At 37.2% G+C, this 16667-nt stretch overlaps 1 protein-coding gene across 9 annotated transcripts in view; it reads left to right on the forward strand.

Moving 5' to 3' along the window:
- LOC126873093 (QRFP-like peptide receptor) overlaps positions 1-16667 on the forward strand; it is an 82469-nt gene that overhangs the window by 12342 nt on the left and 53460 nt on the right. For 8 of the 9 annotated variants that reach the window (XM_050633612.1, XM_050633611.1, XM_050633610.1 and 5 more), the window contains exons 2-3: positions 8946-9339; positions 10152-10282. In XM_050633612.1, the coding sequence (XP_050489569.1) occupies positions 9210-9339; positions 10152-10282 (261 nt within the window). In that variant the 5' untranslated portion in view covers positions 8946-9209. Of the gene's footprint in view, positions 1-8945; positions 9340-10151; positions 10283-16667 lie in introns of those variants that run through there. The other variant, XM_050633617.1, reaches the window with a different exon arrangement.

Below are 16667 nucleotides of genomic sequence, written 5' to 3' on the forward strand. Positions count from 1 at the left end.
CGATTCCGATCTTTCAGAATCGTTAAGTCAGTCTGTATCGCCAGATTACACGATCTATATTTTCATTTTCAAAATTACATTTACATTTTGATTGTCTGTAACATCAGCGCGTGTAGGAGAAGCAGCTAAGTTATATTGTAGCGGTCAGCTTTAATCTGGTTTATCGCAACGACAAACTCTCTGCCTAGTTTTCTCTGTGTGTAGTATGGTATTTTAGAACTTCGTTGTTTTGTCTTTATTTTGTAAATCGCGCACATCAAGCGCTAATTCTAATTTCATTCAATGGACGATACAATCAGGCTGGAATTTACATTTTTCAATCTCTCGTTGTTAATTGAAGCTGTCGCCTCTGCTAAAGATTCTTTATGGAAACTCGTCAATCTTCTTTTACGGTTAGCTCTACGTTCACCGAGAAGTAACAAGTTAAACGTCTACTCGATTATAAAATCGTTTAGCGAAACAAACCGCTATTTAAAATTATATGCATTGCATAATTCGACGATGCAAATGTAGATTCGTTCCGAAATTAATTCAATGCAGCACCGAGCCAAAGAGTCTGATAAGATAACGAACGTTATATTTTAGAGGTAATCGGGGGATTTCACGTTTCGATGCGTTTAACACGTTGATTGCCACGCGAGTTTTATATATTTTGTCGTGATAGCCGCGCTAGATCGAAATATAATAATTTCATTGCGTAACATTTACCGTATAATATCGTCGTAACATTTCACTGTATAATATTTAATTGTTGCAAAATACTTATATACTCTATTTGCACATTTTTTCATAATGTTATCTAAGTCATTGACATTGCGGAAAATTTATGAAATTAGTTTACGAAATTCGTTTTACTAGTCATTTTAAAAAATTGACTAAGCGGTGACCATCGCGGCAAAGAACGTGTTAAACGCGAGGGCGTTTCCACTCCGTTACGCTAAAGACGATATTTTTTTACTTTTCACGATGGTCGAAAGTAACAGAAAAAGGAGTTTTATTTTACCAGAGTCTTCTTCCGTGCAATTAACCCGATTTCAAGTACGTCTCGCTGTGCTTTCTATTTTAGCGCAGTTGTGATTCGAGTGTTCTTAGTTTTGAAGTTGGTGAATATAAACTAGATATATATTCACAATTCAACTCGTATATATGAGCGCGTATATATCCAACACGAAACTCCATTCATTTTGGAGTTAATTCAGTCTGCTCGACGTGAGACAGGAAAAATACATTAGCTTAGGATTGGGTCGTTGTGGAGGTTGCTATAGCGAGATGTTGAACTACATTGTAGTTTTGTATCTGAGGGTCAGATTCCTTTGTTTCTATTACTTTTCAGCAGAGCGAAAGAACAATTAAACGTGTGTTCGTACGTTTCTCCGCGCATGCAAGAAAAGTGAAATTATTTTTCCTTAATGAAAACAACGGGAGAGAGGGGAGGATAAAGGAGCAGGAAGTTAACGATGATCGAAGGAAATTATTTGAAGGGAGGAAGGAAGGTAATGGAAAGGAAAGATAGAAAGGAAGAAAGGCTTATGGGAGGAAAAGACCGGGAGGGAAGGAAAGGTGAGGGTGAAGAAGTCAGAAAGAAAAGAAGGAAGGAAATAGAAGAAAAAATAGTTTACGAGTTTTCAATCGCAAAGGAACGACAGGACGGTACGACGAAAAGAAAATTTAGAAGAAAGTAAGGGAAGGAAAAACGGAGAAAGATGTAGAAGAAAAGAAAAGAGAGAAAACCATTACTAAGCGTCTATTTATTTACCTTTTTTTCTTACTGAATTCAGATCTAACACTCGCTCACGTAGTACCTTCACATGGTCTGCACTTTATCCTTTTTACAAAGTTCTAACCAGTAAAATGCTTGAAAATTTGTCTGCTCGAAAGAGCCGCGAATTGGTCTCTCATAACTCAATTTCCAGGAAAGCGGGTTTCGGTTATCCCGTTTTTCAAGTATGGAATTCATTATCGACTCAATAGAACAGCTAGAATACTTATGCAGGATTTACTAGAGGCCATTATATAGGATTTAGTACACTCTAGGCGAGCTCTTTTACGAATCGAGGCGTTTGCTTCAATTTAAGAAAACGCTTTGTCTTCGTTTTCCATTTGCTTCGCTTTCACGTTGATTTGTTATAGATTCCATCGAACATCTTTTTATTGTTCGTGATAACTGAGCCACAATTTTCCGGGTGCAGTCGTCTTGAATCGAGGAGAATCTTGAATCGGAGGTAGCGAATTTTATTATATTGGAAGATGGGAGAATTTTATTCATTAGCAGAAAGAATCTTATTACTTCCAGATTTATAACGGCAAACTTTCCCAAGAGAAAATAATTTTTCATGATGAATCGATAGTCGACTAAAGACAGCAGTGAGCTTTCGCTTTAACTTCGAAGCGTTCTCCTATTTCCAGTAATAATTATACTTATCGCACGAGACGAGCTTCCTCTAAGTTCTCCCGCGAAAAGTCACCGCCTGCGAGGAATTCACATCGCAGTTTGCTATCGATAGTTGTAAAACTCAAAAAAAAAAAAAAATATCAAATTTGCTTTGCAGTCGTTTCGTGACGCTGCAAGTGGAAAATCCCTCTGCTTTCGCGAATAGTGGCATATCTCGTGTTAAGTCAGTTTCGTAATGTCGTTGAAATGACTCGTAAAGATTTCTTTGTAAATTCTAAAAAGCCTCTCATCTAAAATTTACATTTCGTGCCATTATCAATGCCGAGCAGCGATGTGATCTCTCTCGTCTCTCGAGTGTTTGCCTCCGGCCACGCGGTCACGGGGTCAATCGAGCTTTATTTCGGGATGCAGGAATCTTCACCATAAATCTTTTGGCGGTAAATGAAAGGTGGCATACCGCTACGTAAAAAAGTATCCGTCGAATTCACGAGCAATGGTTGATTATTGTTACGAGAGAATGTGCTGCTTGAATCGTATCTTACATTTTTTATTACCTGTATTTTCCATTCACATTAACCTTGAATCGGTCTCTCCTTGAATCATAGAGATTTCAGATGTGAGGTAGGTTATTTAATTCTAAAGTGTTTGATTGTACTTTGTATTCTGTATCTCACGTGTCTTTATCGCGTGAAATCGAAAATACAAACTTGAATGATAACAAAATTAAATAATTCCATCCTCGCATCTTTATGACCATACTGTGGATGCTTATACACTCGTGGGACAATTAACTCCTTAACCTACGATTTACGTTCGAGAATTTTGGGCCGAAAACGTAAACAAGCTATTATATATTATATCTAGCCCGATCATCTACTATGAGCTATGCCCGTAATATTTACGTTTGATCCGAACATCTACTACGAGCTATGCCCATAATATTTACGTTTACGATCGTCGTACTACGGGCCTACGTAGTTGTAGGTCAAACGCGTAAAAGCGTACACAATATACACACATGAACAATATACACAATATACAAACACACGTATGTATACAAAAACTATTGGAAATGTACAATACTTGTAACAATATGTAGTAAATCCATTATTTATATTGTATTTCATAAACATTAGTCGTGTTCGTAAGAATACAAATGATGACTAACTTATACGACCTAACAACTACCAGTTCAGTATCATAAACACATCGAAATTTCAAAATCCACAAACAATCCCGAAATGGCCTAGTCTAAGTTATTAACAGGTTAACGAATGTCTCTGCCAATATTCGTCGTGTCATCCATCTTCAAAATGATCTGGACCATCTTGCCCTGGCAACCCTTCGTCACGTTTCCCTTTGTCAGTTTCCCGATGCGATGCCTCGATAGATCGAGAATCGATGAATTGAAGTTCTCTCCGATGCGTATTAAACCATGAGTGCACTGTGGTTACATGCTCGCACCCATACAGGGGATTAAATCGAACGTGTCGTTGATTGATAAATTGTATTGCACCGGACCCTCTACTAAATTAATCGTTTCTGGTCGTTTGTAATTGTTTATGATCGTTTATGAATGGATTGCGGACTTTTATGTAATTTCAAATTTTTACGAAGGCAGCCGAATAAATGGAACTTGTATAGTAAATTTGTTTCGTCTACTAAAAATTATGACCCAACTTGGTACGTTTTATATACTTTCGCACGTTATGTATATGATAGTGGCAGCTGCAGTTTTTTTATATTTATATGGATGTTATATGGATATTTGGGGAATCGAGCAAGCTGCAACGATCGAGAAAATGCAGACACGTTGTTTGAAACATCTACCGAATGTTCCAATGGATACTGCTAATTATCTGGTACGTTACGAAACAGGCAGAATAAAGCTGGAAAGTGTAATAATAGAAAGATCACATAAAGATCAGAAACATAAAGATCAAAATATTTCCTGAGAAAATATGTCAAATGGATGAGAATAGATTCCCTTGGAGGCGCCTAACAAAATTGAACGAGCTGGGTGGAAACAAAAATAACCCAAGGAAGTACAACTGGTATACATTAATAAAGGAGAAACTTGCAGGAATAAAGAATGCAGAGATGTTAGAATTAAGTGAACGCGAGGAGATACCTCGTCGAATAAAAAAATATATAGAACAGAGTGGAAGTTAAAATATTCATAGAAGATGGACTAAGATCACTTGCTTCGAGATGTTGTTCGATACGTAAGTGTGTTATGGGTCTGACTAGGCCAGACAAAGAAAAATATTCGATTCGACGATTGCTGAATTACAACTGGCAGGGAGACATAAATTCAATAATGGAAGAAAAGAAAGAAAGAATTAAGATAAGTGACACGGATGATTCTCTACTATGCAATCTGAGAAGAAAGGAAACATTAAATCATATCGTATCTGTGAGCTCCAGTATCAGCAAGATTATGCGTAAAAAGATTATTAAAAAGGATATCCTGAATTGTGAAATATTAGAAATGTAAAGGAAGTAAGAAATATATTCCACTTTGTGCAAGAGATCATAAAAATAAGAAAATTAATGCTAATCGAATCGTAACAAAAATGAAGTTAGTACAATGAAGTGTGTATGTGGATATATTGGTATATATAAGTGTTTATGTGTGTTAATGGTTATATATATGTCGGAGTCAGGTTGGCATTTTTCCGCCGCGAATGTAGCTAATATTTATCAGTACGAATGTGGACACTACAAGAGGCTATGAGTAATAGCAATAGGATGTTCGAGATGATGGTGACAACGAATTCAGGTTCGATAACGAATCCACGGTCCACGCGAGGACAAGTATCAACGTACTATTCGATTCGGATAACTTCTCGACAATTCAGTCAGTAATTCGTCCAACGACTCACTAACAAACTAACCCTCTTCATGCAAAAGAAACTGTCCTTATATACTCCTGTCCTCGCTTTTCGGGTCAATCTTCGTTTTTAAGGAGAGCCATATAATCATTTCATACCTCTGTCAGGTACACGTTCCTCCTGTGACCGTGGCTACGTCCAGTGACCCGCTATGTCACTTCGAGCCCGAACCCATTGTCATAAAGTCAGATTGGAACATTAAAACTATTTCTTATTTTTATTATTTAAGTGCAGCTATAGTAAAAGTCTGGACTAGGGTATTGGGGGTTTTCCCAACATTCCGGAAGTCCCGATGTTCTTTCATCTCCGACATATATATGTACGAGATACGTAGCGAACATGAATAAGCTCTTTTGTAATAGGCTGAAATACGAATATACTTATACTGTACTATACCATATTATACTTTATTATATTACACTATGTTATATGTAGATTTATAGAAAATTTGACAGAAAATCCACAGAAAAATATATGAAATATTAAAAGTATAGTATTTCCTACAATACGTGGCAAGTAATATAATTTTCTGTCGAAGCCCTATTTGTACAGTTATATTCTCGGAAATATGAATTTGCATAAAAATCTGCTGTCTAATTATGTAGTTCATAGACTTTTTCATATTTTTCGATTTTATCATAAATGCATAAAAATCCGTGGCCTAATGATAAATTAATTGTTCTGACTTTACAAGAAAACTCCCTCCCTCGTGTATCGATCAGGAAGATATATGTGTTGACCACTTCTTTATTGTCACTCCGTAATGTTGATTGTTCGATTTTATAAACAAAAGAAGGCAAGCGTCCGAGATGAATGTTAATGGCGATAAGGATAAAATATGATACTCGACTGTGAAGGTAAATTTAGAGAAACTGCATCGGCCTTTGATCTTCCATACCAGAAAGTAAATCTTGTAACGTAAATAATAATATACATATAATAATAAAATAATAATAAAGAAAAGATTTTCCCACAGATTATACCGTTCGTACCGTTAAGTTCTTAAGAAAATTTATTAAGTTTCCTATATTTTATATATGAGCGCTTTAAAAGGCCTATTCAATCGTATCCTTTGTAAATTTCTCATTTCTTCGTTCCACAACTACGCGATTAGGGTTTAATTGCCAAGAAACAACTGGCTTATTTCCATAAGAAGATAGGACAAATAAATTTTGAGGTAAACTTATTCTTCTCTACTCTTCGATTTATGGGGTCGATCGATGTTGCTTCTGGGCGATTCGTATCTTTTTATGAAGTGTTCGATGAAATTGGAGCGGAGATTTTTAATTTGTAAAGCTATTCGTTAAATGGCAAAAATTACGGTGCACGTGTAATTTAACAAAAGTCTAAATCTTTTAAATTTTCTTTGAATTACGCTGTGAATTTTGTAGACAGCCGCATGGATAAAGAGGGCAAACTTTTTAATATATCGATAAGATGTTTAAGGAACTGTCTAAATACTCGCCTAGAGGAAGTTTCGCTGAGTCGAAATAAAATTTCCACGGCGGAGACGAATTTCGATTGCCAATCGGATTTAATGAAGCTCGTGAACGAGGTCATAGCTGTGTAACGCGATGCATTTTACGTTTTGACGATTTTAACGGCTCCGTTTTAGCGAAAGCTCGAATCGCGCTTTAATATCGTGCTAGAAATCTCGAAAACAAGTTCCCGAGCATCGTTGCGCCTGCTTCTTTCCTTTTAAACCGAATCGAGGCTGAGAAAACACAGGATGTTCTGTTCCATATTTTCACCACTTCCGTTCCCTTCTTTCTCGAATCTGTGACACAAGCTTACACCGGATGCAGTAACCAGGAAATTTGCGAAATTATGGTGTGCGAAAGTTCGAAAGTCGAGTCTTCTTTCATACCTACAAATTATCTTCGTAATTCAGAATTTTAATAATAATATGAAAATGAAGGATTTGACAAAATCGAAATTTTGATAATGGTTCATTGCTGTTTTTCACGAAATTGTGTTTTACGATTATTCTTACAAGAAATTCATTGCATTAGGCTGCTTCAAAAGTTTCTTTCGTTTTACAAAGAAACAATAGATGCAGAACATTTTTTGTTTTATATTATTTTATTGAATTACGTATGATCCACTTTGTTCCAATAGAATCAATAGAACTTGAAAGAACGACCTTTTCGCACGACCTAATATTTTTTCAAGTCATGAAAACAATTATAACAAAGAGTTAGATTATAATTTAATTAATTATGAAGCTAAAGAGATAATACTTCTAAATAGGCTGCGGGTTTCAATAGATGGAAGAAGTTATCGTTGTGTATATAAAAATATCTGCTTATAAGAATTTGTAGCGGCACATGAGCTAGAGGACGATTCGAATCATGTTGTTGTTTTGCCTCGGAGTATCAATATCGTTAGGAAACACGCAATGTAATAATAAATGAACTCCGGGAAAAACAATGTCGCCGCTACGTGCAACCGTCGAACGAATACGAATTTAAATTTTCCGACTCTTCCCAGGCCAGTATAAATAAACGGACGCGATCGTAAGGAAGTCAGTTATCTAGCAGTTATCGATCAGTTATCGACGAGTATCTACAAGTATCTACGGGTATCTATCGAATATCCATTAGCGATCTAATCAGTGATTACACACTGTGATTAACAAATTCTTTAGTACGAGCGTCTTGACGACATTAGCTGTATTTATTAATTTATTTATTATCTCAAATACCAATTTTCTAATAGCAAATTTCTAACTATCAATCCTCTACAATCCTCTGCAAATTTCAATAATACGAGGAGATCTAAATTGTCAAAATTTTCATTTATATCACTATGATTTTCATGTAGTGATTCTGTTGAATGTGTTCGACATCTTCTAATCTTGCGTTATATTTTGCTCCTCGAAGAATATACGTGGACATTGCTTGCAAGTGGAATCTCACGGTGGAGAATAATGTAGGCAATTTACGTTGGAAATATATACACAATGGCCATTATGTGGACGAAATTGCAGGGCGGTTTGTGTATTTAAAGAGACTGCTAATTGTGGTATTCGTAGCTTCTAAACCGAGCTCAGAGCTTTCTGTTGAACCAGTTAAAGAGCCTTTCAGCCAACGAGTTATTTGTTTGCGCAGGTTGCTTTAACAGTTAGTTTCTAACTTCACCGCTGGTTACTCGATCGTCTTACTATTTTTATTTGTCGAAATCTAAAACGATCATGTACGTCAACGTTGAGTTACAAGATAACTTAGGATCATATCACGCTACAATTTGATGTACAAAATTTTGCTGTCACCCAATATTCGGGTTTTCCATTATCCTTTGATCGAGTATTAAGCAGCCAACAATGAAACAAAAGTCCTCTATGGAAGCTCGCTATACAGATTAAATATATAAAAAGATATTCATTCTTAGAGATTTTAATGATTTTTCCTACAACATATCGATAAAAGCTACTTGTTACGGTACTATAAAATTTGTCCTATTTCTTGTTACACTGTTTGTTGAACTTTTCTACAAGTTCTATATTTTAGTCATCGATAGTTCCGATCTTAAGAACCAAAGTTCCATATTATAAATCGATTGAACGAAAAAACACCGCGAATGAAATGTCACGCGAACGTTGATTCTCGTCTGGAGCTTAATTCAATTCCAAGATTGATTCGATTGTTTTCTTCCTGCAGGGCAAAGATTATGGCAACGTATCAACGCGGCAGTGTCTAAAACCGTTGACGAGGGAAGCATGCGAAGAAAATCGAGCGAAAGAAGATTTCTCGACACGGAAAGGGCGGATTCTCAAGGGATTTCGTTAGAAAGAGTATTGTTGCAAATCGTCAGTACAACTGAGCAAAGTGCTTAAAAGCGTGCACGATGGAAAACGTGCTGATGAGATATAGACAAGTGGACGCAACCTTTCAAGTGTCGTTGTCAAGAAGTTAATCGTCGCCATGTCGAACCAGACAAATACCACCGATTTTATCGATTACGATCTCAACGAGTCGTTCAGTCACTTCGACTGGGAGGAACTGGCACCCGTTCTCGTCGTCTATTCCCTCACGTTTTTCCTCGGATTAGTCGGTGAGTGAGATGGTACTTTGTCTCGCGGAAAAACCGTCTCGTGGTCTTGTTTCTTTATCCTCTGTTAAGTCGGCTCCAGAAAATCGATCCTTCCCCTTTCTAATAGTCAAATACCATCTTCCGAAGTATCTGGCGAAGAAGGAAACAGGAAAATTGTGAAAAAGATAGCGATATTAAATAAAATATGAAGAAAAGTAGAAATAACAATAAAATGTTTCCAAAATGGATCTAGTGTTTTAGAGTTGTTGAAACATTCGCAACGTTATCATCATTAGTATATAGATACCGGGTTGCGTGGTTTAGCTAGAAAAAATGTTGTTCAATGCGACGACACGATGATTAATTTTATCATCCACTTCCTATTTTGTCACTGCTGTCCACGTGACAGTTATTAGATAGAAACGTACGCCGTGTTATATCATTCAAAGAATTTATCTTAATACTTGTGCGTTGCAATTTTGTACAGTGATGTACAAATATATTTACATAAATTTTGTAAACGTATAAAATTCGCCATTTCTTTCTGCGAAATGTCGCTTTCGCGGAAAAATCGCGGACAAAGAACAGCTAAAAATAGTAAATAGGTATTTCTTAGCTGCGGTAACTCAAGTTTAAGGGATGAAACTTTGACTCAAAGAGCAGCTAAAAATAGTAGATACGTATTTGTATTAAAGTAAAAAAATTAAAATAAAGTAAAATTGTAAAAATTAGTTGACTTTGCCACTGTTTTTCGGTGGAAACTGCTCAGCTTTAGGTAACGTGTTAATTATCTACTTTTGATGAGAACGGTGCAATAAATGGTTTTATTTCAGGAAATGTCGTCATCATCGGTTCGACGCTGTGCCCGAGACTTAGACCTCTACCATCCACACCGACTAATGTCTTCCTGGGTGGCTTGGCAACGGCCGATCTCCTCCTCATACTCTTCTGCATTCCCGTAAAGGTGAGTCCCTTTATCGAATATTCAGTTGACAACTCTAATTCAACGGCACACAAAACGGTGGGGGAGGATTTTTATAAAACTTAAAAACGTGTAATTTTATTTTATCAAGAATCCTAACTCAACAAGTAGACGATAGACAGCAGTTTGTATAGTAAACAGGATTTTGCTGGTAACTGCGATCTACAGAACTGTCACACGTTACCAAGTAATGTTCAATTTTATCGTCTCATGATTCGATCATGTTGTTTTATCAACGACGATTTTGTTATATTTTGAAGAATTTAATTCTATAATAGAATCACAACGTGCAATGTAAACGCGTGATAATCCCTGACCGAATATTAGAACAGATATTCATCGAGGTTCCCCGAAACGTGGAATTGCGGTCGGTAGTTTATTAGTTCGTATCTGAAACGTGCATTAATTCATGGAATTATCAGGCTGTCGTTGCTGATATTTATCATTTAGCACACGCGTTACGCGAGTTTCCTTTATGATACATTGATTTTGATATATATAATATGCATTGTGCAGAGCGTTACACTCGTCATCGAGAAACGCTAACTCTGAGCTTTATTTTACTTCCAAACAAATATTTAAAATTACATTGGATTTCGACGTAGTTTCGCTGCGATCGCGTCAAATTGATTTTCTAACCGCTTCATCCCTTGTTGGGACTCGGTATTCGAAGGAGCTTCTTCTGGAAAGATGCGAGTTACGATATGCGACTGGCGGTAACAGAAGAAAAGACAAAGCCATAATGTCGTTGACATCGCTGGCTTCGCAAAAACTTTCTTTACGAACCGTCCAATTTCTGCGAACTTTCGACGAATGAATTTACCTTTGGAAAATGCATTTCTCCAGGACAAGGATAACTAAGTTAAGTCGGTTGAACGGTGAACATCCACATGCAAGTTGGCGATTGGCACGACGCAATGTAAACCTAACGGCGTTCGATTATTTCGATCATGTAAAGCGTTGCGCTGTAAACCGTTTATGCTCGATTGTTTTAATTGCAACGTTTGATTCGTCGAAGCATCGCGAATTCCGTTGCAAACATTCCGATTCGGTTTATCGAATAGCGAGTTTTCGACAGTGCAGCTTTTGTCGAGTGTGAATACCAATTATTCTATCTCCTCTTCGAGGTTGATTGCGTCCGGAAACTGGGTCTCGAGAAGAAAATTACAGGAAACGGGAATGGAGAATACCTCTTTGACCATTGCTTTTCTATCTCTTTTATTTCTGACGTTATGATTGTTTGAACGGTACACGGGAATTTGCTGTTCTTTCGTCGAAATCGCCGCTAATATTGGCTAATCCTCGTATCTTTAGAATTTTCGAGTAAACGCTTTTGAAATATCGACGATAGCGACAGATGGTAAAATTTCATATCGAGAAGGTGGAAGAAATCGAGACACGTTGTCTGGCCGAGATGGTGCACGATCACGCTGTCAAGAAAGCGCCGCGACGTTCTGGCCCGAATGAAAATAAAATCGAATTGTGCCAAGTTCTAAAATTACGTATCCGAGAAACAGCCCAATGCCGAATACACGGCAAGGTGGTTCGCTCTTCTTTTACATCGTTCGGTTCAGTTACGTTTTGTCTTAAGCGACTTTATTCGTCCCTTGCCAACATGTTTAATTGCACCGGATAGTTCGTACGTTTAGGATTTAACCGACTTTAAACAAACTTGGTCAACTGTGACTAGTCGTATCTTTTCTACTGCTTTAGAAAATACATATTTTTCATTTTTTACGAAGTAAGTCGATAACAAAAGAAATTGTGGTCTGCGAGAGAGATTATTAACAGACTATCGATGCGTATGCATGTTTATATTTTTATAAACGCTAAAGAAATAGAAAATCTAAATGGAGATATATTTCGTTTCCCAAATTTTATAATGATTAGTGCATTCGAATATCTTATGTGTTTTGGAATATTACACATGTTACGACGCCTAAAACATTTGCACGCCAGCCCGCGCGACCGGACAACAACCGACCTGCGTAACGGCACTTCGACCCTCAATAAACCTAAGGACCCACCATAACTTTCACTTCCCTGCATTGTTTCGCTATATGTCTTCAATCCGATTGTCTTGAAGAATTGCTAAAGCCTAAAAATATGCTCGAAACACAGTCGGTTTTAGAGGTGTCCTTGGGTTTATTAATCGCCTTTAAAACACGGAGAAAGCGGGTATGCACCCATTAGGAAAATCCGAATAGCCCTGTAATAAAACAGGCTAGGTTTTCTCACACACACAGTCATTTACGCACCACGATGGTAGAAGACTCCCTACTCATCCCTTCGAGCAGTAGTGCAGCATGACCAATCGACACCGCGGTTCGTTACCCTCACTTTTCCTAACGAAAGTGGGACCAACGAATCCGCGTTCTTTAGGCACAGGGGCACACCCACACCGAACTTTTCTTCCGTATTAAAAAAAGAGCGACAGACAGTCGACCAACTAACGCCTAACGCGGCAGTCTACACATAGCGCGAGAGTCGCATACTTCACGCACATCTTTTGTCGGTTCTCGGTGTTGTCGAACATACATCTTCTCTCCTCAACATATCATAGTGCTAAGTCCATTGACACATTAATTTCCATTATAAGAGCCCTGCTCTAGCGTACATATCTATCGCATCTTCGTGTTAACTATTTAGTTCTTAACTAGGTGTTAACTATTTATTTCTCTATGTCAGTGTAACTAAGTGTTGGAAATACATACTTTATAATACTGTGAATCCCAGTGTTATACCAACTCAATCACCCCTTATTATCTCAACGGAAATCAGGGGATCGATCAATTCGTGGCGTCGATTGTTATAATCGTAACGGGGATTTACGACCCCCGTTGACGTTTCTCCTAGCGACTACGTCTCCCCGCGATTGGTCGAATAAACAACACACGTATTTATATTTCAATTTTCCATAACTGCATGAACATCCGTAGTCCAATTATTAACTACCTCTTAAGATAGAAAATTCCTAATGGCTTTTCATCATTGCAATTTACATAATCTCGGCATAAGCTACTCGATGTCTCGTCCTTTTAGGTGAATTTTTAACTAACAGGGATCGAAAAATACCAACGTGGATTTAATTGGAACGATCGCTTATAAGGGACATCGTTTGAAGAATTTCCCCTTTGTCGGTTAAATTTCAGCACGAAAAGTACGTAGATTAATCTGTCCCCGCCGCGAGATCTCGAAAGTAATTTTCCAAAGAAACATTTTGCCAGATCTCGTATTCGACCCTTGCTCGTTTTTCACGCACTCTGCTAATTTCCTTCCGCGAGATAAAAATGATCCCTCGACGATACTTCTATTTGCTCGAGAAGGGAATAGGGTTGCCATGGGAAGAGTCGAAGGGGTCACTAGGAAAAGCAGTAGCAGCCCTTTGAAAACCATCTTATTGCTTTATACGTGGCCATGGTTTAACGCGTTAACTACCGCGCGAATTTTATATATTTTGCGAGCCGCAGATTGAAATATACTACGCCACGGTTATACCACGGATTTTTATGCAAATTCGCAATTTCACGAAAACATTTAAAACAGTATGACCTAGGAAGAATTTTTTTTCACGTATTAAATATTGCAAAGAGTACTGTACTTTGGATTTTTTATATGTTTTTGCATATCACGCGCCTTCTGTGCATTTTTCTACCTTTGTATTTTTCATAATTGCATAAAAATCCACAGTCTAATTGTAACTATTTAATTTTCGAAAAATATTTTCTTCCGACAATGGTACTTGAATCATTCACATTGTCGAACGTTTTTTAATCCGCGAAGTTTATGTTATTTTAATTATCCTAAAAAGTTTAATAACGCGGCTCACCGATGATCACGATTGACTGTGGCAGTCAATGTGTTAATTCGGGTGAGTTAGCGAGTTGAATCGCTGACGTTTCGTTGACAGTGTCTTTCGTGTGATTTATTTCTCTTCGTCGTTCGTTCCAAGGGGACGTGATTTAATCTATTATCGGCTCAATTCGAGCCTCTTAGTGTCAATGATACCATCTTGGAATAAAGACGATAGACACATATTCTTGCTGATGTTTTTTGTCTCCTTGAAGAAGATCCTTGATGAAGATCGAGTAGCACCGTTCCCTGTTTAGGGAGAATCTGTTTTTTCTCATCTAGTTGTTTGAAAATAATCGACTAATCTTCTTAATTCTTCGAAACTATGTAAACATTTTTAATACCATTAAGAACAAAGGGCATATTTAGTACCATGAACATTATCATGTTTCTGTTCCATTATCATCATTTTATTTGTTACAGTTGGAGCGATTGGAAAAGTTTAGTGAAATACTGATCTTTGGTAACATTTTGTTTTATTGTATCACAACGACCGCTGCTTTAAGTAATTCGATGATTTATTTCGATAGTCATTATTCAGCAATCAGGTTTTATTGCAATTACACTGCAAACGAAATTTCATTGCACAGAAATTGTTGAATTTAGTCGGAATGCGATCAATTCGAACACTACAATGTGTAACAAATAGGTCTCTGAAATACTAAATAGAACTACCCATTCGTTTACTGACCTCTGGAGATCATAAACCTTTTTGCTTTTCTTATTTGATCGACAGTTTTGTTTGAATAGAAAATTAGAATCTCTCTCGTTGATTTATGTGTTCGAAATGAAAGTAATGTTTGTTTGTTGTTGCTGCTCGTGAAATATCCACCGGATGCAAGACGAACCTTTGAAGATGTTAATAGCTGACTCCTTCAATCGTTGTTTATCGCTCGAAATGAAGTCGCGGTGTTGTCGGGACCTTATTAAGAAAATATATTAAAAAAGTAGGATGTAAACTGTCCCAAATGGGACTCCGGTATCTTCGTCAAAGTCAATTATTTGACATTTCCGTGAAAAACGTTTCCTCTCGTTGCGTTACTTTCTAAATATCACGTAAATCACACGTTCGTCCCTGTGTATATTAATAATTTATTCCGCGACGTGGACTTCGATTTATGGTCATTTCGTATCATCATCAACTTCCTATTATTGTATAATTTATTATCACGCGTGATTTTACGATTGCGCATGAATTAATTAAGTTTGCATAATGTTACTGCGTACCGCGTTTTTTTCCCACTAGTCTACGTACATCTAGAAAGAAATGTTCATTACAATTCATATCCTTTTTTTCTAAATTACAGTGATCTATCGCGTCAATTGTAAGATTTTATGTTAATAATCTCACAGTTAAACGTCACCTTCGCGATAACGACATGTTCTCAATTTATTGCTCGTTTACAATTAGCGTACGTCATTAACTCTTAACATCGCTATGGAATAAAAACATCGGTTACGAATAAAAATTCCAAGGGTTTGTTTAATAATATTTCTATCGCTATCTACGCTGAGTTCGAACAAGCTAAATTATTCGTAGCACTATTGATATCACTATGTTGGTTTCTCGGGGGCGAACGTGTTTGCACTTTGCAGTCTATTTCTTTAGGGAAAGCCTGAAACTAGTCTACCCCGAAGAAGTAGACTGTAACGTCTACGAAAAACGTTGGTGCAAAATGCAAGTGCAAAGTGCAAAGTGCAAAGTGTAAAGTGCAAACACGGTTGCTCCCAAGAAACCACCGATATCGTGGCATATCGTGAAAATGTAAAATATAATATTCTCTTATAGATTTACGAAACAGTCTGGAAGTTAATTCACCATGAGTGGACTACATTTTCCATGAATTTCACGGCTTACTTGGCTGCTAATTCTTAACGGGTTAATCGAATCTAATTATCTTCATATTATCCTTGCACTTTTAAGTAAGTAAAAAAAAAAAAAAAAAAATAGGATTTTACGTCGAAGAAACTAAGCAGGTTACGGTGTGCTCGTTATTAATTCATCGCCCGAAGGTGCGTTTCTTGGTTACGCTGAACCATGGAAAGCAACGCGTTCAATCATTATTATCTATCGCGACATTGTTGGCCGAGTTCGTAGGTCGGTTTTATATTTTACATTAGTCTCGTGTTACTGGCCGAGGAGGAAGAAGAAGAAGGAACACAGTTGGTTGCGAAATAAAAGCAACGACGCGGCAGACGACTGATTTATTCGTTATTCGCGGTAGAAAGGGTATCCTTTTCCTCAGTTGGCTCCCATTTCCCTCGTAGAGAAGACATAATGTCCTGAACGTTAGCTGGCAACGAAGGCGAAAGGACATTCGTGCGATAGAATGGCGATCTCTGTAGAAAAATGCTCGTTTCAAGACAAAAGCAGTTTCTAGCAGTTCAGCGAAGAGGATTTAACAAGAATCGATATTTATGTATGAATGGAAATGGTTTATATAATATTTTATTTAATATTTTATTTACTTGTTAGACGTTAATTGTTTGAGATAGTTGGATCCACAGAAATTAT

Source organism: Bombus huntii, chromosome 14, assembly GCF_024542735.1.
Source record: "Bombus huntii isolate Logan2020A chromosome 14, iyBomHunt1.1, whole genome shotgun sequence".
In the NCBI taxonomy this organism is placed as follows: domain Eukaryota; kingdom Metazoa; phylum Arthropoda; class Insecta; order Hymenoptera; family Apidae; genus Bombus; species Bombus huntii.